A 24,498-nucleotide genomic window follows, 5' to 3' on the forward strand; every position below is an offset into this window, starting at 1 on the left:
ATTATCAAACAAGTTTTTTCATTTTCATATTTTCAAAACAGTTTTTAAAAATTAGTTTATCAAACAAATTTTTTGTTAAAAATAATTTTTTAAAATAGATTTGAAAAAACTAAAATTGGAAATAGTTTCAAGCCCTTAATTTTGCTTTGGTAACTTTTTTTTTTTTTCATTCATCGGTCACTTTTTAAATTTACGATCAACACTTTTTGCAACTGATTAACTGCCAAGCTCGTTAGCGCGGAATCTGAAATTTCCAACATGTACAGAGGAGATCTACAAAAACAAAAAAGCTCTATAGGTGCACGCTAAACGAATATGACACTCACCCCGCGCATGTTAGCCCCTACCCGTGCTTACCATCTTTCTCTTTCTCTCCGCACCAACATACCTTATCCTACGCACACTTTCGTTACCTTCTTCCCTTTCTTCTCTCCCACTCCTTTTAGGGTTAAGTGGTGTTCTCTTTTCTCAAACCTCTTCTCTCGCTCTATGCTCTCTCGGATAATTAGCGTTCCTTTACTCTCGATACCTTCAATTAGCGCATGGATAGCACTAACTATTCCAACACTTCCCTTTCCTACTCTACTCTCTTCAACATCGAGGTTCATCACATTGGATTTCCCCTCTTTTTTTGTTTAACTTTTCTTTTTTGTTGAGAATTTGCATTGTTTTGTATTTTTGAGAATTTGTTGTTTATGTATTTTTCCTGATTGCATTGTTATTGTAGCCTTTGATGAACTTTCAACTTCCACAACAAGATGATGAATTTGATTACTACGGGAATAGTAGTCAGGATGAAGAAAGCAGAGATAGTCGAGGTAGACATAACTCTTTAAATTTTTTGCTCTTTTTCTTTTGTATTGTGTTTTGGATTAAGTGACCTGCATTACTTATTTGGATTACAATGTTTGTGAATAATGGTTATGCGGTAAAGTTTTCTGTCGAATGATGGTAAGCAAGTATTTTATTTGTTTTTTGGATCAAGTGTTTTGACTTGTTTATAAACAGGTGGGGAAATTTCAAATCACACTAATGGTAATGTGCATTCGATGGATGTGAATTTGTTGAAGAAGAGGGTTTGGTCACAAAATAGTGAAGATGAAGACAAAGGAGGTTTTTACGGGACATACATGACAGAGGAGAGATATCGGTCAATGCTGGGCGACCATGTTCAGAAATACAAGAGGATGTCTAAGGACGCATCCTCTAGTCCTGCCCAAAATTGCACTGTTGTCCCACTTGTGAAAAGTAATAATGGATTTAAAACTCAAAAGTTAGGGAATGCAGATTTTGTGCAGAGAAATGGCACTGATAGGTTTGCATTAATATTCTGTTGGCTTGATAGTGTCATTTAGCAATGAATGATTTTTTATGTCACAAATTACCTTACATTTTCTAAACATCTTGTAGGGTTATGTATGAACCTTCTATTTTAGAAATTGGGGATGGTATCACATACAAAATTCCTCCAATTTATGATAAGCTGGCTACATCGTTGAACCTTCCATGTTTCTCGAATATCCATGTGGATGAATTTTACTTGAAGGGTACCTTAGATTTGGGGTCGTTGGCTGCAATGATGGCTGCTGACAAAAGGTTAGGAAATAAAAACCGAGCAGGCATGGGGGAACCCCTATCTCAATACGAATCTCTCCAGGCACGAATAAACGGCATGTCAGCTTCAAATTCACCTAATAAATTCAGTCTGAATGTGTCTGATATTGGTTTCAATTCATCCATTCCGGAAGGGGCTGCTGGAAGCATGAAGCGGTCTATTTTGTCCGAGGGTGGTGTATTGCAGGTTTATTATGTAAAGGTTTTGGAAAAAGGTGACACTTACGAGGTATGTATCGGTTGGGATTATGATGATCACTCTTAATCTTTTATCTTTATTTTCTTCCTTATTCCTTTATATTGAGTTTTGAATTATAACTATTCCAGATCATTGAGCGAAGCTTACCCAAGAAGCAAATGGTAAAGAAAGATCCTGCATCAATTGAGAAGGAGGAAATGGATAGAATTGGAAAGATTTGGCTAAACATTGTAAGAAGAGACATACCAAAACATCATAGGAATTTTACTACTCTTCATCGAAAGCAACTCATTGATGCTAAGAGGTGCTCAGAGTACTGTCAAAGAGAGGCATGTGCTATCCCTCGCACACATTGAATTTTTGTTTTTAGCTATATAATTCAAAGTTTATGTTGATCGTTTTGTATTTTTGGTTTAACTTATGTCGATCAATTTTTCTTCAGGTTAGAATGAAAATTAGTAGATCACTTAAATGGAATAGGGGTGCTAGCATTCGCACCCGGAAACTAGCTAAAGACATGTTGCTGTTCTGGAAACGAATAGATAAGGAGATGGTACCTTTTAATTCCTTTGTGAAGTTTATTGGTTTTCTTGGTTTGCTTTTCAAATGTATATTCTGTTCGTTCTGTTTATGCAATGGTTCTTAGTCCTACTATTGTTTGTAATTTACTAATTTGTAATCTTTTGTATCAATGAAATTTTAAAAAGGAAGCATACATTAACTATATTTATTTGGAAATGATTCATACACAATTTTCTCACGAGTGAAATTATGTTTTATAAGATGTCCAACTTATATGACTCTGGAGACTCAGATGAGAAGAATTATGCTCCATTTAGTAGAGATATATTGCACCCTGTTATATCTGACAGAAAAGATAGTTTATTTTTGGTAGACTTTCACATCTCATAATATGTTCGTAGATTTATTTTTGATTGTGAAAATGTCAGCACAAGTGTACAGTCACTTATACAATTGGCTCAAATTTGTTGTAACTTTACAATTTTATTCGTTACAGGCTGAAGTGAGAAAAAGAGAGGAGAAAGAAGCTGCTGAAGCTTTGAGACGTGAACAGGAGCTCCGAGAAGCTAAGAGACAGCAGCAAAGGCTTAACTTTCTGATACAACAAACTGAGCTCTACAGTCACTTTATGCAGAACAAGTCAGATTTACTATCTCCGGAAGCTTTACCCATGGTAGAGGAAAAAACAAATGGTCAAGATGCACCGTTCGACTCATCAGATGCTGGGCCTAATGAAGAAGAAGATCCAGAAGAAGCTGAATTGAAGAAAGAAGCTTTGAAGGCTGCTCAAGAAGCAGTGTCTAAGCAGAAAAAGTTGACTGATGCGTTTGACAATGAATGTTTGAGGCTGCGACAGGTGGGTGAAGCTGATTCACTTACACATGAAGTTGTAGGAGCAAGTAAAATTGATTTGCAAACTCCGTGAGTTATCTCTCTCCCTCTCTCTCTTGCTACATGGATGCATATAAATGTGTATTTGCATATTTGTGTGCTCTTCATCTGCGTGTTATTGAGGATTGTGAAACTAGGCAATAACATGTCAGCTTAAATATTGTGTTGTCTCATTGCAGATCAACCATGCCAGTGGCATCCACAGTTCAAACACCCGAATTATTTAAAGGTTGTCTAAAAGAATACCAGCTGAAAGGTCTTCAATGGCTAGTTAATTGTTATGAGCAGGTTCTGGAGCAATTCAAAATAATTTCCTGATGATTTTTTTTCTTACTCTCTTCCCCCTCCCTTTCCCCTTTCTGGGTTGTGAAGTTGAATTTTTGTCATCTTTCAGGGTTTAAATGGTATACTTGCTGATGAGATGGGACTTGGAAAGACTATACAAGCTATGGTTTTCTTAGCCCATTTAGCTGAGGTAAAATATTCAGATTGGTGCTTTTGTTGATCTTTGTGACACTATTTTAACTTATGTGTCTTATGCAGGAGAAAAACATATGGGGGCCTTTTCTGGTTGTTGCGCCCGCTTCTGTATTGAACAATTGGAATGAGGAACTTGAGCGCTTCTGCCCTGGACTTAAACGGCTTCCGTATTGGGGAGGGCTTTCAGAGCGAACAGTACTTAGGAAAAGCATTAACCCAAAGGACCTTTATCGTAGGTAATGTTAACTTAAAATGCATTTCCTTTTCCTTGAAAAAACTGGTGGCAGTAATAAATTGTTTCCGGGCGAAATGGCAGTTTTATTCTGAGGGTAGATGTTTTTGTAAATTTTTGTAACTGAAATTACTTTTGTAGCTTGATAATACCTGAAATATATTTTCTTGACCGCACAAACATCCGAGAACTGCCGTTGATGTGTTTGTAAAAGTCGAGATTTAAGCGCAGTGCAAGATTCTTTCTTCAAGAACCATATCTGCATTGATATTTTTATTCAGTTATTCTTCTAATATCTTGTTCAGTGGGTTATCAATGTTGGAAAAATGAGACATAGTTTTAGTAAAATTTAGACAAAATACTCTCATTTGGTTGTGGGAATGAAAATTGAAAATCAGAATGTATGGTAGTTTCAGATTCTAATGCTTGGTTGTGGGAATGGAAAAAACTATTGTGCAAATCCAAAACCTTAGATAGTGGGCCCCTCTGGAATCTAGATGTTTCTAGAAGAGGAAAAAGAGATAAATCAGGAGAATTTTTCCTTTTAATATAACATGCACCTACTATATGGGTATTGCAATTGAGTATTGACAAACTCTCGGGGGCTTGAAGTGGAACTTTGTATTATCATCCTATTCATCCTATTCAAGACATGTATTGACAAAAAGGCCTGTATAAGGGGGGGTATTTAAATATCATCCTATTCATTAACTTCTTTTTGACAACTGCCTATTTATTAACTTCCACCTAATAGCTTAAGGTTTTAGATGAGCTGGTCTTTGATAGGATAATATAACAGTTAATATGATTTTGAGAAAGAAAAAGAAGAGAAAGGATAACAGCAATGCAATTGTATTCAATGAAGGATTCACAATTACATGTATTTGGGAAAGAGAAAAGATGCAACAAACTGGTAGTGGAATACCAGCCCTAAGAAGCACGTATGCCTCTGCCCAAATCACCTAGAGGTGACCCCACAAAATCATAACAGAATTCTTGGCTACCCATCTCTGCCTCCACTCACTCCTTATATAACCTTTTTCTCATGCCACTCATACATTCTTAACCACGTCATCATTCCCCTTTCCTTTTGTCTTTTTCCTCTTATAAACCTTCCACACCCTTGGCTTAGGCCCATAATCAAAGCCCACATTCTGCACCCTGTTTCTATCAACTCCCACCTCCTTAGAAACAGCCTTGTCCTCAAGGCAGAATTCAGGAAATTGCCCAATTAGAAGTTCATTGTCTTCCCATGTCACATCATCAATGGGCCGGTTCTTCCATTGGACCAAGCTCTGCTGCACTTCAGTATCGCCTTGCAAAACAGTTCTAGAACCCACAATCTTATCTGGATACGCATCAGCAGCCTCATTTATCTCCAATTCTCTAGGCAGTTCTCCTTGTACCTCATAGTTTCCTACTGCTCTTTTGATTAAAGATACATGGAACACAGGATGGATTTTTGACTCGGCTGGAAGTTTCAACTTGTATGCGACTTCTCCAATTTTCTCTTCCACCTGAAAAGGGCCATAGAATCTAGCAGCCAATTTCTGATTAATTCTTTTCACTACCGATTGCTGCCTATGAGGCCTGAGTTTTAAGAAAACCCACTCTCCAACGTCAAAACATAAATCTCTTCTTCTTTTGTTGGCATACCTTGCCATCTGCTCCTGAGCTTTCAACAGATGCAGCTTGAGTTGCTTCAAGGCTTCATCTCTCTCTCTTAACTCAAGTGCCACAGCAGCTACTTTCGTTTCGTTAGTTAAGAACTTCAGTAGAGTAGGTGGCTGCCTCCCATACACCACCTCAAAAGGGGACTTCCCAATAGAGATATGATAAGTTGTGTTGTACCAAAATTCAGCCCACGGTATCCAATACGACCACGTCTTGGGATGGTCAGAAGCAAAACACCTCAAGTAACTCTCCAAACACCTATTGACTACTTCCGTCTGACCGTCGGTTTCGGGATGGTACGATGAACTCATCTTAAGTTTGGTTCCTTGCATTTTAAATAGTTCCATCCAAAAATGGCTAATAAAAATAGGGTCTCTGTCACTGATTAGGGAATTCGGAATTCCATGTAATCTCACCACCTCTTTGACGAATAACTCAGCTATGGATTTTGCAGTGTAAGGGTGTTTTAGCAAAATAAAATGGCTGTATTTGGACAATCTGTCCACCACCACCAACACAGCTTCATATCCTTTAGACTTAGGCAAACCAGTGATGAAGTCTAAAGAAAGATCCTCCCAAACTGCATTAGGTACGGGTAGTGGTTGTAACAGTCCTCCAGGAGTAGTAGCACTGTACTTCTGTCTCTGACACACATCACATGACCTCACATAATCTCTTACACTTTTCTGCATCCCTACCCAATATAAAGTATCAGCCAGCCTCCTGTATGTTCTCAGAAAACCTGAATGTCCTCCAACTGGGGTATTGTGGAATTCTTCCAGCAACCAAGGTATTGAAGGTGATGTTGGTGAAATCACCAACCTCCCATGATACAATAAAACTCCCTGTTTCTCATAAAACCCAGGTCTGCCATCTGGTTTCTCTCGTACTTCGGTTATCAATCTTTGAATATATGGATCATTGGCTATCTCCTCCAACAATTTCTGCCTTTCGGCCCACATAGGATAAGAAATGATGGTGTTAAATTCTCCCTCATCATAGCATCTGGATAAGGCATCTGCTGCCCTATTTTCCGTCCCTGGTTTGTATCTAACTTCAAATTGATAGCCCAACAATTTGGCAAGCCAACATTGTTGATCAGGAGAGGAGATTCTCTGCTGTAGAAAATGCTTCAGGCTCTTGTGATCTGTATAAACTACAAACTCCCTGCCCAACAGGTAATGTCTCCAATGTTGAATGCATAAGACTAAGGCCATCAATTCCTTTTCATATACCGATTTTACCAAATTGCCCTCAGATAATGCCTTGCTGAAGAAAGCTACAGGTTGTCTCTGCTGCATTAAAACAGCCCCTATACCTCTGCCCGCAGCATCACACTCCACTTCAAAAGGTAACTCAAAATTAGGAAGCATCAAGACAGGAGGAGATGTCATAATTCTCTTCAGGTCATTGAAAGCCTTAGTGGCCTCCATTCCCCAATTAAAATTGTCCTTCTTAGTCAATTCCGTGAGGGGTTTTGCTATCTTGCCATAGTCCTTGACGAATTTTCGGTAGTATCCCGTGAGACCTAAAAATCCGCGCACTCCCTTCACATTTTTTGGTTCAGGCCAATCAAGGATACACCTCACCTTCTCCGGATCTACGGCAACTCCTTCTCCTGAAATTATATGTCCAAGGTAGTCAATCTGAGTACAGCCAAACTTGCACTTTGATTGATTTGCCACAAAGCAATGGGCTGCTAGGCTCGATAATACCAGCTTCAAATGTTGTTGGTGTTCTTTAATGTCCTTGCTATATATTAGGATGTCATCGAAGAAAACCAAAACAAATTTTCTCAAATATGGTCTAAAAAGATCATTCATGGTGGCTTGGAAGGTAGCCGGGGCATTCATCAGTCCAAAGGGCATGACTAAGTACTCATAGTGACCATTGTGAGTTCTAAAAGCTGTTTTCGGAACGTCACTCTCAAGTACCCTAATTTGGTGATACCCCGATTTCAAATCGATCTTGGAAAACATAGTAGCCCCATACAGCTCATCTAACAACTCGTCTACTATGGGAATGGGATACTTATCTGGTACTGTAGCTTTGTTGAGAGCCCTATAATCCACACACATCCTCCAGCTCTTGTCTTTCTTTTTGACCAATATCACGGGGCTAGAATAAGCGCTCATGCTTGGTCTGATGATTCCTGCCTCCAACAATTCACCCACTTGCTTCTCAATCTCTTCTTTCTGATGATGAGGATATTTATATGGCCTAACATTGATAGGACCATGCTCCGGATACAATTGAATCCGATGCACCTGTGTCCTCTCAGGAGGTAGTCGAATCTGATCTGTAAACACCTCAGGAAACTCCTTCAATACATCATTCACTCCATGTGAGACTGCAGAATCCTCTGCTTCTATCGCCTGAAACTGTGACCACCACCAATCTGTTCCTGCCCTGTTGTGAATGTCTTCTAGGAAAGTGTTCAGATACCACTGCCTCACATTCCTATTTCCCTGCCCTTGAAGCTTTACCAACTGATTTCCATGGAAAAATTGCATCGTCAATGTTTTCCAATCCATTACCACTTTCCCTAAAGTACTCAGCCAAGAAACACCTAACACCATGTCCAACCCCCCTAACTCCAACACCAAAGCATCAATAATAATCTCTATCTCTCCCATCTTCATACTAACCCCTTTGCACACCCCTTTTGTTATGACCATGTGACCATCACCCAACTTAATATTTTTTGCAGTTACAGGAGTGACATTAAGCCCTAAAGCAGTAGTTACTTTAGGTGAAATGAAATTATGACTTGCCCCACTATCAATCAACACCAACAAATCTACGTTCTCAATTTTACCTTCAACCTTCATAGTATGGTGCTCCCCCATACTCCCCAGAACTCCCATCAACTTACATTCAACTTCGATTTCCTCTTCACTTTCCTTTGCCACCTCTTCCATCGTCACGATTTCCCCTTCCTCGTTCATCTCTTCTCCCTCACCCAAGATCAGAACCCGCAAGGTTCGCTCAGGGCACTTGTGTTGGGTAGGATGATACTTACCTCCACACTTGAAGCATAACCCCTTTGCCCTTCTTTCCGCCATCTCATCGTTGTGCAAGCTTCGTACACCCTTCCATCTCTCCGACGACCCAGAACGGTGGTCGTTCTCACTCTTGCGAGCTGTTGATGCGAATGACGAAGTGTGATTTGCATTAGATCCGCTGGAACCCGTTTTCTGCCCCGGGTTTGACCCACCCGCTGTTAAGGAGTGGTTTAGGTAATTGGGCCCTTTTTTATTTTTTAATGACCCAACCCAATCATTTCGGCCCAAACGTTCATACCCCCCTTTCTTTCCACTACGACGCTCGTCATCGTCATCTTCCTCCTTCAATTCGTCTTCCACGTCTTTCGCAATCCTCATCATCTGCATACGATTTTGAGGATTCAAGGTTCGAACTCTCCTCCTAATCTGCGGTTTCAGACCACTCATGAAATATCCCAGGTATTGTTCTTCCGGGAGTCTTCCCACCTGCGACGACAACAACTCGAATGCTTCCACGAACTCTTCCACACTTCCCTTCTGTCTAAGAGTAGACAATTCTTCAAACGGATTCTCCAACCTTCTTCCTCCGTATCGTGCGATAAGCGCCCGTTTCAACTTCTCCCATGATAACTCATCTTCTGTTTCCTTCAAAAGGTTGAACCAATGGATGGTTGCCCCTTCCATGCTTAAACGCGCTAATTTCACACGCATATCATCAGATGTGTTTTGCACATCGAAATAGATCTCAGCACGTGTGATCCACGCCACCGGGTCGTCACCTTCAAACAGCGGAAGCTTCACCTTCTTCCCTGCAAGGCGAGACTCACTCTGTGATGAGTTACCCTCAGAGTTCTCCTCCTGAGTCACTACCTTTTTCCCCACCTGCTTACTCAGCTCCGTCAGAATCAGGCTCTGTTGTTGCATTTGTTGAGCATGGTTCTGCATTTGTAGCGCAAGCTCTTGCAGCGTCGTCGTTACATTCCCTACCTGTGCCTCCAAAGCGTCAATCCGATCGCCCATCTTAGGTTTCCTTGGCATCTACAACCTTCGTTGGCAGTGTGATTTGATCCGGTAGGTCGGACCAATTGATAGGATAATATAACAGTTAATATGATTTTGAGAAAGAAAAAGAAGAGAAAGGATAACAGCAATGCAATTGTATTCAATGAAGGATTCACAATTACATGTATTTGGGAAAGAGAAAAGATGCAACAAACTGGTAGTGGAATACCAGCCCTAAGAAGCACGTATGCCTCTGCCCAAATCACCTAGAGGTGACCCCACAAAATCATAACAGAATTCTTGGCTACCCATCTCTGCCTCCACTCACTCCTTATATAACCTTTTTCTCATGCCACTCATACATTCTTAACCACGTCATCATTCCCCTTTCCTTTTGTCTTTTTCCTCTTATAAACCTTCCACACCCTTGGCTTAGGCCCATAATCAAAGCCCACATTCTGCACCCTGTTTCTATCAGTCTTTCACATGCTTTTAGAGCAAAATAACTAATTGATCATTTACATGTATTAGTGACGTAAAGTCATCATAAACCTCAATTCTTAATTTCTTAGTTTGAGAGACTTGGTTCCTTACAGGTGTAAAGAAAAATATCAATTTGAGTTAATTATATGATGAACTGTGACACGTTTTATATCATGAATACAATGACAATTGCCTTATAACTGCAATATATTTAATGTAGTTGTTTGAAGTCATCTCCTAAGAGTTTGAATTATTGTTCTTGTATACCAGGGAAGCTAAATTTCATGTTCTCATCACAAGCTATCAGCTATTAGTAGCCGATGAGAAGTATTTTCGTCGAGTGAAATGGCAGTACATGGTTTTAGATGAAGCCCAGGCAATCAAAAGTGCAAACAGGTTTTGTATAATCTCTGTATTTAAAGTCTGTAAGGCATAAGTAATTTATTGTTCATTGTTTTTGACTAATGTTTTTAATATTATAAGTAAACTGTTACTAATCATGTCATGGTGCATATTTTCTTAGGTTTGAATGGTGCATTCTAATCAATCAACACGAGTTTATATTAAATATGTGTTGCACTCCTCTACTTATTGAATTTTTCTTGATATAATAGTATAAGATGGAAGACACTTCTCAGCTTTAACTGTCGGAATCGTCTACTTCTGACTGGCACACCTATTCAGAATAATATGGCAGAGTTGTGGGCTCTTCTGCACTTCATTATGCCAACTTTATTTGATAGCCATGAGCAGTTTAATGAGTGGTTCTCAAAAGGGTATGAATTCCTCACTATCGTCCATTGGACAATATAGTTATTTAACTACAGTCTTACAACTTTTATTATCAATCATGTCAGAATTGAGAATCATGCAGAGCACGGGGGTACTTTAAATGAGCACCAGCTTAATAGACTGGTAAGTTTTTCTTTCCCGTTGGATATTTATTGCAAGCATATGAGTAAGGTGTTCTACTATATTATATCGAATTTTATATATATATATATATATATATATATAATTTTAAAATGACTGATAGTGCCCCTTGATTAATAAAAATTTCTCTTTCCCAATTTTTTTATAAATATATATTTTTATTATATCGAATTTTTTTTATATATATATATATATATATATATAATTTTAAAATGACTGATAGTGCCCCTTGATTAATAAAAATTTCTCTTTCCCAATTTTTTTATAAATATATATTTTTGGATCTTTGCACATATTATTTAAGGCCATTTATGTGTAGCTTTTGTTGTGCAATGAGGAGTCGCATTGGGTTTTGCATTATCATAAACTTTTATTGAACTGCTAGTCTATTTTGTTGTGTATAAGACCAGCCTCCATTTGGTATGGTTTCCTATGGATTCCTCATCCTTGTTACATTAATTTATGCATACTGTTGAAATACAAGAGACTAATAGACATTTGAATAAACCGTGTGTTTTAAAAAACATTACGGAGACTTTATTATATATAGAGAGATTACAACTAATTACATGATATAGTCGATGTGAGACTATTCGATATACAAATATTCTCAACACTATTTACAAATATCAACATTCCCCCTCAAGCTTGAGCATATAAGTCAAATGCACCAAGCTTGTTACATATATAATTAGTTCTGGGGTTTCGCAAGGATTTTTTAAACACGTCTGCCAATTGATCATTAGAGTTGACAAAGTTTGTGACTGTTGAGAATATGTCAAGTGTGAGTAGTGTGGATACTAGTCCCACATTGATTGATAATGTGGAGATTTGAGCATTTATAAGTGAGAGAACCCACTCACCTATCACCTTAAGGTTTTGGGTGTACATGTGGTGTGTCTCTCACAAAGATATTGCTCTAGAAAAGAAGTCTCACAATGTTCAATGCTTCCTAGTGAAAAATTCCCCCAACAAATGGTATCACGAGCCTTTGGTTTCAGAAAGGGACCGGGTTACTTGTTTCGAAAGTCAACGGCGCCAGGATGGTGAATAAGAAACGTTCCATTGAAGAGTGTCAACGGCGCCAGAAATGTTCCGTGCGATACAAGAGAAGTAAGTAGAGCTTTCACTTGAGGGGGAGTCAAGAAACGTTCCATTGAAGAGTGTCAACGGCGCCAGAAATGTTCCGTGCGATACAAGAGAAGTAAGTAGAGCTTTCACTTGAGGGGGAGCATTGTGGACTCACACTTGAGGGGGAGTGTTGAGAATGTGTCAAGTGTGAGTAGTGTGAATAATAGTTCCACATTGGTTGATAATGTAGAGACTTGAGCATTTATAAGTAAGAGAACCCACTCACCTATCACCTTAAGGTTTTGGGTGTATATGTGATGTGTCTCTCACAAAGATATTGCTCTAGAAAAGAAGTCTCACAATGTTCAATGCTCCCTAGTGAAAAACTCCCCCAACCAATCTCTTCGGATCGGGTTTGAGAACCATTGGCAGAAGTTATAGTAGGTAAAAAACCGGATGTAGAGAGGGAAGAGAAAATATTTTTATTACCGGTAACAGGATCAGACGCACCAGAATCAAGGACCCAAGATCCAAGAGAAGATGATTGAGAGAGACAAGCAGATGAATTACCAGTGTGTGCTACCGAAGCAGTAGAATCTAAGTTCTGATAATTCTGATACCACCTGAGAAAATCATCGTAGTTTGGCGTAAAGTTATGAAGAGTAGCCATGAGTATCGGATCTGAAACAATTGCCCTATGGAGAGTGGAGCGGCGGAAAAATTGTCGAAGGTATCTAATTTATATTGTGAGTTGTGTCAGCTAGGGAAACACACCCGTGGTCAGTTTCCCAATCTAGTCAATAAACGAGCTTCGTCCCCTTTTGCTTTAGTTCACACCGATGTTTGGGGTCCCTCACGTATTGTCTCTACTCTTGAGTCTAGGTATTTTGTCACCTTTATTGATGATTTTTCACGTTGCACGTGGTTATTCTTAATGAAGAATAGATCTGAATTATTTTCTATTTTTGAACAATTCTATCAAGAAATAAGAACTCAATTCGATGTGTCTATCCGTACCTTAAGAAGTGACAATGCCCGTGAATATTTATCCCAACAATTTCAGAATTTCATGTCACGCAATGGTATTCTCCATCAAACATCTTACCCTCACACACCTCAACAAAACGGGGTAGCCGAACGCAAAAATCGGCATCTTGTAGAAACCACTCAGCCCCTACTTCTCCATGGTAATGTTCCACTTCGGTTTTGGGGGGATGCTGTGCTAACGACATGTTATCTTATAAATCGCATGCCCTCATTTGTCCTTAACAATAAAATCCCTCATTCAACCCTAGAAAACCGGTTGGTAGAGTGAGGACTGCCCCCACTTATAAACACATGTTCAGGCCACATATTGTCCGATGTGGGACTCTTAACACACCCCCTCACGCCCAGGACTGGACATCTGGAGCGTGAAAATAAATGGTGCGTGGCCCGATAGCGGAAACCTTAGTAGGTGGCCCACCGGATCTTAAACGAGGCTCTGATACCATGTTAAGAATGTGTGGTTTAGCCTAATTCAACCCTACAAAACCGGTTGGTAGAGTGAGGACTGCCCCCACTTATAAACACATAGTATCAGAGTCTCGTTTAAGATCTGGTGGGCCACCTACTAAGGTTTCCGCTATCGGGCCACGCACCATTTATTTCCACGCTCCAGATGTCCAGTCCTGGGCGTGAGGGGGTGTTAAGAGTCCCACATCGGAAAATATGTGGCCTGAACATGTGTTTATAAGTGGCGGCAGTCCTCACTCTACCAACCGGTTTTGTAGGGTTGAATTAGGCTAAAGCACACATTCTTAACAGTGACAATGTCACCTGATTCGATTTTCTCTCTGACAAAGTGACAGTCTATCTCAATGTGTTTGGTCCTCTCATGGAAGACTGGATTTGAAGCAATGTGCAATGCAGCTTGATTATCACAAATAAGTGTTATTGGTCTTGCTTCTTCAATTCGAAGTTTCTTGAGCAACTGTTTTAACTAAATAATTTCACATGTTGCCATTGCCATGACCCTATACTCTGCCTCGACGCTTGATCTTGCAACTACGTTTTGTTTCTTACTTTTCCAGTATATAAGGTTTCCGCAAAAAAGTACACAATACCCAGAGGTGGATCGTCTATCTATGGGTGACCCTGCCCAATCAGCATCGGAGTATCCAACTATCTGAGTATGTCCTTTATTTTCATACACTAGACCTTTTCCTGGAGCACATTTGATGTATCTCAGAATCTGGATAACAACATCCATGTGTTCTTGACAAGGGGAGTTTAAGAACTGACTTACCACACTAACTGTAAAAGAAATGTCTGGACGAGTGACTGTGAGATAATTCAATTTTCCAACCAATCTTCTATACCTTCCTGAGTCAGATAGAGGCTCCCCCTGATTGGGTAGTAGTTTGACACTTGGATCCATAGGAGTATCAGCTGGTTTAGCATTCAACAAACTTGTTTCTTCCAAAATATCCATAGCATATTTCCACTGAGAAATCACCAAACCATCTTTAGATTGGGCTACCTCAATACCCAAGAAATAGCGAAGTTTACCAAGATCTTTTGTCTGAAATTGATTCGAGAGATGTTGCTTTAACTGGAGTATACCCTGCTGATCACTACCAGTTATGACAATATCATCTACATACACAATAAGATAAATACACCCTTGGGCTGAGTGACGATAAAAAACAGAATGGTGAGCTTCACTACGGACCATACCAAACTGTTGTACTACAGTGTTGAATCTGCCGAACCAAGCTCTCGGAGATTGCTAAAGACCATAATGAGACCTGTGTAACCTACACACCATATTCGATGACTCCCCTTAAGCAACAAATCCAGGTGGTTTCTCCATATATACTTTCTCTTCAAGATCACCATGTAAAAAAGTATTTTTTATGTCAAGTTGATGAAGAGACCAATGTCGAATGGCTGCAATGGCTAGAAGAAGTCTAACAAATGCCATCTTGGCTAAAGGCGAAGAGGTATCACTATAATCCAATCCAAAAATCTGAGTGTATCCTTTGGTTACCAAGCGAGCTTTAAATCGATCAATCTTACCATCTGGACTAACCTTCACTGTATAAAGCCAACGGCAACCTACTAAAGATATCCCATGGGGTAGAGGAACCAGTTCCCAGGTACCACTCCTTTGAAGAGCACACATTTCATCAATCATTGCTTGCCTCCACTCAGGGTGAGATAATGCTTCACCTGGAGTTTTAGGAATAGAAACAGAAGACAAAGAAGACAAACAAGTATACTGCAAAGGGGAAAGACGATGATAACATAAAAAATATAATGTGGAGAAGGATTTCGTGTTTGACGTATATCTTTTCGAAGGGCAATCGGAAGATCGGATTCAGGTTGCAGGATCAGATCCGGTGATGGCGGAGGCGTCGGAGGAGAGTCTGCAATGACCTCAGGGACAAGGACGACAGACGTTGAGTGACGACGATGATATGTTTGAAGTGGTCGAGAAGTGGGGGGATCAGGAGTCCTAGACTGATGGGGGATAATGGTAGGCGGGACATTAATAACTGCCGGAAAAGGTGTGAGAGTACTTTCTTGAATGGGTTCTGGAGTTACGTGACTGAACTCGAAATATGGAACCGACTCGAAGAAGGTAACATCGGTCGATACTAGGTATCATTGTAGAGTATGTGAATAACAACGATAACCTTTTTAGGATCGATGATAACCAAGAAAGACACACTTTAGTGATCGAGCTGATAGTTTATCAAGACCAAGAGAGAGATTGTGTACAAAACATGTGGACCCGAAGACTCAGGGAGGAATTGGGGGAAGTTGGGAATTGGGAAAAAGGATTGAATGAGGGATTTTATTGTTAAGGACAGATGAGGGCATGCGATTTATAAGGTAACATGCCTTTAGCACAGCATCCCCCCTAAAACCGAAGTGGAACATTACCATGGAGAAGTAGGGTCCGAGTGGTTTCTACAAGATGCCGATTTTTGCGTTCGGCTACCCCGTTTTGTTAGGTGTGTGAGGGCAAAATGTTTGATGGAGAATACCATTGCGTGACATAAAATTTTGAAATCGTTGAGATAAATATTCACGGGCATTATCACTTCTTAAGATATGGATAGACACGCCGAATTGAGTTCTTATTTCTTGATAGAATTGTTCAAAAATAGAAAATAATTCAGATCTATTCTTCATTAAAAATAACCACGTGCAACGTGAAAAATCATCAATAAAGGTGACAAAATACCTGGACTCAAGAGTAGAGACAGTACGCGAGGGACCCCAAACATCGGTGTGAACTAAAGAAAAAGGGGACGAAACTCGTTTATTGACTCAATTGGGAAACTGACCACGAGTGTGTTTCCCTAGCTGACACGACTCACAATATAAATTAGATACCTTCGATAAATTTGGCACCAACTTATGTAGTTTGGAAAGACTGGGTTGACCTAACTGAACATGGATAGTGAGTGGAGAATCTTTCGCTGAGCATGTCTGAGATGACACTGAGAGGTAATAAAGGCCTTGAGACTCACATCCGACACCAATCGTCCGTCCCGAACTCCGATCATGCAGGGTAACATTATTGTTAGTGAAGGTGACACTACAATTAAGAGAACGAGTTAAACGACTGACTGAAAGTAAATTAAATGGACAATTAGGTACATAGAGGACAAAAGTAACAGAGAGAGAAGGTAGAATTTGAACAGTATCAATCCCTTCGGATCGGGTTTGAGAACCATTTGCAGAAGTCATAGTGGGTAAGAAACCGGATGTAGAGAGGGAAGAGAAAAGATTTTTATTACCGGTAACATGATCAAACGCACCAGAATCAAGAATCCAAGGTCCAAGAGAAGATGATTGAGAGAGACAAGCAGATGAATTACCAGTGTGTGCTACTGAAGCAGTAGAATCTAAGTTCTGAGAATTTTGATACCACCTGAGGAAATCATCGTAGTTTGGCGTAAAGTTATGAGAAGTAGCCATGAGTATCGGATCTGAAACAGTTGTCCTATGGAGAGTGGAGCGGTGGAAAAATTGTTGGGATCGGCCGTCGGACGTGCTGTCACGTGCGGAGGTTTCTGCCGGTGAAAAGTGGGGAACGTCTGAATCGGAAGAGGCGCTTCTGCTAATAGGTTACCGGAGAATTTTGAGTGAAGACACGGTTTACAAAAAAAAAAAAATCTCACCGGAAGACAGTGGGTCAACCGGGCGAGAATTTGTTATATTTCCAAATATCAACACATACTGTATGTCTTGTGATACATGTTTCAGGGTGTGATGGTTAAAGCCACACCATAATATGTTAAATATCCTTATATTTATTATCATCTCTAATTATTTAAGCTATTTTTGTTTATGTCCTCTAATATTTTTCTTTTTTACAAAATTTTGATTGCGTTTTATTTTCTTTTATAAACAGCATTCAATTCTAAAACCTTTCATGCTACGGCGTGTCAAAAAAGATGTAGTTTCTGAGTTGACACAAAAAACTGAGGTTATGGTGCATTGCAAATTGAGCTCTCGACAGCAGGCTTTCTATCAAGCAATTAAGAACAAGATATCTCTTGCTGAACTGTTTGATAGCAATCGCGGGCAGCTTAACGAGAAGAAGATTCTGAATTTGATGAATATTGTTATTCAACTGAGGAAGGTAGATTAATTGGCCATACCATAAATACTTTCTATTCCCCTTTTTATTTTATTAGGTTAGATTTTGCTTCGATCATTTCATTTTATTTTATTACCCTCCTCCCCCCAAAGAAATTTGCCTGTAATGAATATTGCTATTGAAATGTGGTAGGTTTGCAACCATCCAGAGTTGTTTGAAAGGAGTGAGGGAAGCACATACTTTTACTTTGGTGAGATTCCATATTCTCTTCCACCTCCTCCATTTGGTGAGTTAGAGGATGTATACTATGCTGGAGGTCTCAACCCCATAACATTTCGGGTACTTCGTCAAATCTTATCAGCTATACAAAAGTCAAAACATTCAATTCAATGCTTTTCTCTTTTCCTTCTTTTTTTTTAGTTCATTAGCTAATATTATTAATATATAAACAAAGTAGAATATAGAACAGTATGTTTAGTGCCTTTAGGCTTGTGTTAACATAGTTCTTAATTTGCAAAGTGTGTAAGCTTGATTCAAACATATCTGCACCAATTCTTATAAAATTAGGTTTTATCATTTCAATAAGAAACACAATCAAGTGTGTAAACTTGATTCAATAGAACAGTATGTTTAGTGCCTTTAGGCTTGTGTTAACATAGTTCTTAATTTGCAAAGTCTGTAAGCTTGATTCAAACATATCTGCACCAATTCTTATAAAATTAGGTTTTATCATTTCAATAAGAAACACAATCAAGTGTGTAATCTTGGGAATGCTTGTATAATGTACAATTTGTCTTGTATATTACCCAAACTATCTCTGAAGTCAAAGCATGTCTATCCCATGGTTGAGATTCAGTGTTGTCAAATAAGTGTAGCGGAATTTGAACAAATCCTTATTGTTTCCATACACTATTTAGTAGAAAGTGTTCTGAAATTGCAAGCTATTGCGGCACTGTAGCGCAGCAGAATTTGAACAAACCGCCATTTTTTCCTGATTGGTCAGGCTGCCAAAATTCTTAGTTTTTACATAAATTTTAAAAGGTGAGTCAAGTATACTCAGGAGTTAGGATCATGTTCAAATTTATTGGCTTAATTTTGCTTTTGGTCCCCTAAGTATTGTGATTGTGCGATTTTGGCCCTCAATTTTCTTTTGAACGATTTTGGCCTCTTATGTTTCCCCCTTTGTGATTTCATAGCCCCCCTCCCAATTTTTGCTAAGGCGGAATCATTTTTTGACATGGCACCCAAATGCGATCGTCATTGTGACTTCTCTTTAAAAATATAAATCCCAATAAGTTTGAGACCCTTAGTAGGGATTTCATTTGCTCTCATGTGTACGGGTTGATTTTTGGCGTTTTTCAATTTTAAATAGTCACGCTGGTTATGAGAGGGGGGTGTCATGTCAATAAATTACGCCACCTCAGCGTAAATTTTGGATGAAATTGGGAGGACTACCAAATTAACAAAGAGGGAAAATATGAGGCCAAAATCGCTCAAAAAAAGCATGGCCAAAAGCGCACAATCTCAATTCTTAAGGGGCAAAAGTGCAAGTAAGCAATTTCCTACATGCTAGTTTATGTGGCTATTTGGTGTCTTACGTTTTAGAAGACCTTCATTTTAATTTTAGATTTAATTATTCAACATCAGCCATTCGGTTGGTTAAGTCACGACCATAAACTGATGTATAGGCAAAATTCAATTGTTATTATGAGACCTGTTAACCGAATTTTCTGGAAGACACGGCAGTAAAGTTGAGCGAAATTGGGGCTGTGTGCTTAACTTTGGCACTATTTTGTATTTCCCACTTTTTATGAAAATTTGTAAGAACTATGAAATAGCGTTGATTGTACTCGACAGTCTTGGGGTTAAGGTTATGAAGAGCATACTAAATTCTAATACTCTCGTCTATCAAATTAAAGTATGAATTGACTTTTTCTTTGTCTCAAATTAACTAACCCAGTTGACCAATTCACACATGTTAAGAAAAATGTATAAATGAAAGAGAGAGAAGAGTACTTTTAGTAAAATACCTTTATCATATATTGGTGTGTTCAACTTTACTATAATTGCAAAGTTGAAGATATTGAATTAGGAGTGATGTAAGTAGTATTAATTAAAGGGTGCAATTGAAAAAATGTAATTAATGTTGTATTGAAAATTGAAAGAGGTTAGTAACTTTGGGACAATTTTTTATAACAATTGGGTCAGTTATTTTGGAACAGATGGAGTATATCCTACTCCATTTGGTTATTTCCTCCTTTTTCTTTTTCTGATTGCATGTCCCCCTTCTCCCTCCCTTTAATATTTGCAGATACCAAAGCTTGTGTATCAGGAGATTATGCAAAGCTCCGAGACTCTCAGTTCAGCTGTTGGCCGTGGTGTCTGCAGAGAAACATTTCAGAGACATTTTAATATTTTTAAACCAGAAAATATCCATCGATCTATTTTTTCTGAAAAAACAAATGCTGAAAGTGGAAACTTTGGTTTTACCCATTTGATGGATTTGTCTCCGCAAGAGGTGGCATTTTTGGCCACTGGTTCTTTCATGGAGCGACTATTATTTTCTATGATAAGATGGGAACATGAAGTTGGAGACTTTCTTACAGAATATATTGTAGATGATCCTGAATGTAATTTCCTTGGAAAAGGTAAGGTGAGAGCTGTTATAAGAATGTTATTGATGCCGCCCAGATCTGAGACCAGGTTTCTTAAAAATAAAATTGCAACTGGGCCCTCCCATGCTCCTTTCGAGGGATTGGTAGTCTCACATCAGGATAGGCTTTTATCTAATGCAAGGCTTCTTCACTCAGCATACACATATATCCCACCAACAAGAGCTCCACCTGTATGTGATGATATTTTGGTTTCTAGTCTTCAGTTATTTCCTCCAGAGCAATTGCCTTTATTTTTTCCAAAATGGTAACTAACTATGGAACTTTTTTGTAAATATAAATTCTCTATAGATTGGTGCTCATTGCTCAGATAGAAATTTCTCCTATAAAAAGATTGAAGAATTACATGATCCTTGGCTTAAGAGGTTTTTTGTTGGATTTGCACGTACATCTGAATGTAATGGGCCTAGGAAGCCCAATCACCATCATCCTCATTATTTAATTCAAGAGATCGATTCTGAATTACCTGTTTCTCAGCCTGCACTGCAGTTAACTCACAGTATTTTTGGCTCCTCACCCCCTATGCGGAATTTTGACCCAGCAAAGTTGCTCACTGTAAGTGGTATTCTTGTTCCTTTTGTTGTGTCTGTTCAGTGCAACAAAACTCGTTGGTTCTCAACTATCACATTGAATGATTATTTTATTTTGTATAATATAGGACTCTGGGAAACTTCAAACACTTGATATATTACTGAAACGCTTACGGGCAGGAAATCATCGCATTCTCTTGTTTGCCCAGATGACTAAGATGCTGAATATTTTGGAGGTATTGTTGAAGTTTAACCTTTTGATATTGGTTTTGTAAAAATCATCTTATTTTATGTCCAAATGTGTTCAAAGATGAGTCTCAGAATAGAGGGATATAGTTATCGTTATTACAAGAAACCTTTGTGTCAGTTCATTTCCCTTCAAGGTGACAGTTACATGGAATTGACTTGGTAGGATACCTGGAAATTAAAATTTCCCTCTTATTAAAGCAAATAATGAGTTGGATGTGATTTTACCTTTTTATTTTGGTGGTTGCATCAGTGATTTGAAATTGGAAACAATCCTACTACGCCGAAGTTCTATTCATACAAGCAGCATTGTTCTTGTACATGTGTCATTTGTTTTCTTTTAACTTCAATGGTTGTGTTTCATTTTTTACGGGTAAGACTAACAGATGGTTTAATCTTTTTTTTGCAGGACTATATGAACTACAGAAAATATAAGTATTTTAGACTTGATGGATCATCTACAATTCAGGATCGCAGGGACATGGTCAAAGACTTCCAACAAAGGTAATTTTTTTTTTTGATGTCTTGTGATGAAGTTCTACTTTGGTCAGAGTACTGAATATGACTTGTTTCTTTTTATATTTGATTGTGTTTTTCTTAATATCTTTCTTGCAGGAGTGATATTTTTGTGTTCTTACTGAGTACAAGAGCTGGTGGATTGGGTATCAACTTGACAGCCGCTGATACAGTCATATTTTACGAGAGTGATTGGAATCCAACATTGGATCTTCAGGCAATGGATAGAGCTCACCGTTTGGGTCAGACAAGAGATGTTAGTTCGACTTTCCCTCCTCTTTAAGTGTACACATCTGTTAATTTTATGAATGCTATGTTGCTTGAAGTTTTAAGATCTCAAGTTTTGACACCGGCTCCTTGTTTTTCCTTTTTGTCTGGATTCTCACCCATTTTACTTAAGATTTAGCAATGAATTTTTTAATGATTTGTTTTTTTCTTATCGAAACAAAACTTATATGTATTTTGAAACTTGTAGGTTACGGTTTATCGACTTATATGTAAAGAGACAGTTGAGGAAAAGATTCTTCTTAGAGCAAGTCAAAAAAGTACTGTACAGAATCTTGTCATGACTGGTGGTTCTGTTGGTGGTGATCTTTTAGCTCCTGAGGATGTTGTATCTTTACTTCTTGATGATGTCCAATTGCAACAAAAGTTTAAGGAAATCCCTCTCCAGGTTAGCTGAAATTCGTATTTAAAATACTGTGAATACCCTCTGGTCTTTTGTACGAAAATGTGAGGCAAAGTTTCCAGAATTCTCAAAACATTAAGACTTTCTAATTATATCTGACATCACTTTTCCTTCCAGGTGAAAGATAAGCAAAAGAGAGAGCAATCTATGAAGGGTATTCGGGTTAGCGAAGATGGTGATGCATCTCTCGAAGATTTCACAAACTCTGTAGCTCAGAGTGCTGCAGATAATGATGCTTTCGTGGAGCCGGAGGGGTTAAAGTCCAATAATAAAAAGGTATAATTATACTCCTTAAACATTGGTGCCTAGTGTTCGAATCTCACCTAAACACTAGTATTTAACAACTGAGGATCTATTTGATGAGGAATCATCTTATGGCCTGAAGATACCTTTCTGGGCTTTTTTTATTTGTACAGTTTATCTGTATTGTTGCTTGCAGAAAGTAAGATAAATATAATTCTATAAAACGAAAACTAGGTATTACTTTAATAAATCAAAACAGCCGGGTAAGGTATTTGTGCAATAAAACAAGTAATAAATAAGCAGTTTTGAAGAAATCAAGTAAAAGTTATGGTTTTATGCCGATTGTTTATACCACTAGTATTTAAACCTCTGCCATGCACGGAAGAAAATCTCTTCTTGTATATGATTTTATATTACATCAATTTTTTGGAGTAACGATTAACTATCACTTTGATCTAACAACTAATTTCAACACTTCACTATAGTAATAACAATAATAATGAAATATATCAATAATGTTATAGAAGAAAATATGAACTCAGACTAGGACATATTAAAAAATAAGCACTAAATTCTTTCCTCCACTGGAGAATATCAGCCAACATATGCCTGGTATTTCCAATATCAAACATTTTTGCTTTTCAGAATTCGGTAAAACCTAGGAATTGGCAAAGTACATCATTTGTGGCTTTTTAACTAATATGGCAACCAAATATAGCATTTTTCATCAACACCTATTTGTCCGCGAATGTCCCTACCCCACACTATATTCCCACATTTGGAAAGAAAAAAAGATCTAAAAACAAATTAGTAGCCAATATTGGTGCAATAGAACAAGCATAAGTATTTTAATGTGGTGTGCCCTCTCTTTCATGTTTAAGCTTTCTGAGTGGTACATTTTAGTAAATCATACTTGCCTTTCTTCCATGAAATGCACACATTTTAATAAATCATACTTGCCTTTCTTCCATGAAATGCACACATTTGGTTACAGACTCTAGCACTTGATCAATTGTGCATCTGCTGCTGTGCAACTAGAAATCCATGGATCTGTATTTAGGAAGAAACTTAAATGATTGTAACTGTAGCATTTTGTTGTATTTATATGATAAGTTTTTATAATTTGAATTTTAGGCTTAATAATTAATGCAACATTATCTTCAGTTTGGTTAACAATAATGTCAATTTACAGAGAAAAGCAACTTCAAACAAGCAAACTTCAAGATCAAGGAATTGTAAGAAGACAAGTGAACATGGCAGTATGCCTATAGATGAACTGGATGGTGCTCATCTAAATAATGATCCAGCGTGCCAGAAACCAAAGAGACCAAAGCGGGCAAAGAATGTAAATGAAAAATTTGAAGAAGTTTTAACTGGAACAGCTACCATATTCCCAGAGCAGACCCATTTTCCTCCTTCACATGATTTCAGTTTTGGAGGTTCTAAAGCAGAGGCAGTTCAAGACACATGAAGACATTGACTTTTATCGATAAACATGGGGGCATCATCATTCTATTAAATTTTTCAATTGACGTTTTTGGATAAATTTCCATTTCAGCCCTCTTATTGGTCATAGATATATAGTATTTTTTTGGGGGGGCAATCCATTTTGGCTATAAATAGATAGGGTGAAGCCTAGGCAAGCAAGCAAAATTGTATAACCTAGGCTGTGTATATAGTGATAGTGCTTTGCTTATATCGGTCCACCCCCCTTCATTGACCTGCCTTTGTATATAATTTGAATTATTTTTGTTAGTGTGATTATTTTTCTGCTGTAAGCAATATTTATATCCAATATGGTAAATTAATATCTGGTTGAGCCACCTATTACAACAATTGGCTTGGTCGCATAGGGTGTAATATGTGGTGAATGATGTTCGCTATTGACATTCTTGCTT

At 38.3% G+C, this 24,498-nt stretch overlaps 1 protein-coding gene across 1 annotated transcript; it reads left to right on the plus strand.

Moving 5' to 3' along the window:
- The first annotated feature begins 237 nt into the window (after positions 1–237).
- Positions 238–24,410, plus strand: LOC127097829 (chromatin-remodeling ATPase INO80). The gene is made up of 23 exons (XM_051036308.1): positions 238–602; positions 728–818; positions 1,009–1,315; positions 1,411–1,843; positions 1,942–2,142; positions 2,256–2,366; positions 2,832–3,256; positions 3,406–3,514; positions 3,621–3,701; positions 3,770–3,942; positions 10,373–10,498; positions 10,717–10,878; positions 10,960–11,017; positions 17,517–17,747; positions 17,898–18,044; positions 20,017–20,550; positions 20,669–20,932; positions 21,036–21,143; positions 21,563–21,657; positions 21,769–21,925; positions 22,145–22,342; positions 22,475–22,633; positions 23,793–24,410. Exons 1-23 carry the CDS (start codon positions 543–545, stop codon positions 24,069–24,071), a joined length of 4,509 nt encoding a protein of 1,502 aa, XP_050892265.1. The 5' UTR covers positions 238–542; the 3' UTR covers positions 24,072–24,410.
- Positions 24,411–24,498: the final 88 nt, after the last annotated feature.

This window comes from Lathyrus oleraceus, chromosome 6, assembly GCF_024323335.1.
Source record: "Lathyrus oleraceus cultivar Zhongwan6 chromosome 6, CAAS_Psat_ZW6_1.0, whole genome shotgun sequence".
Lineage (NCBI taxonomy): Eukaryota > Viridiplantae > Streptophyta > Magnoliopsida > Fabales > Fabaceae > Lathyrus > Lathyrus oleraceus.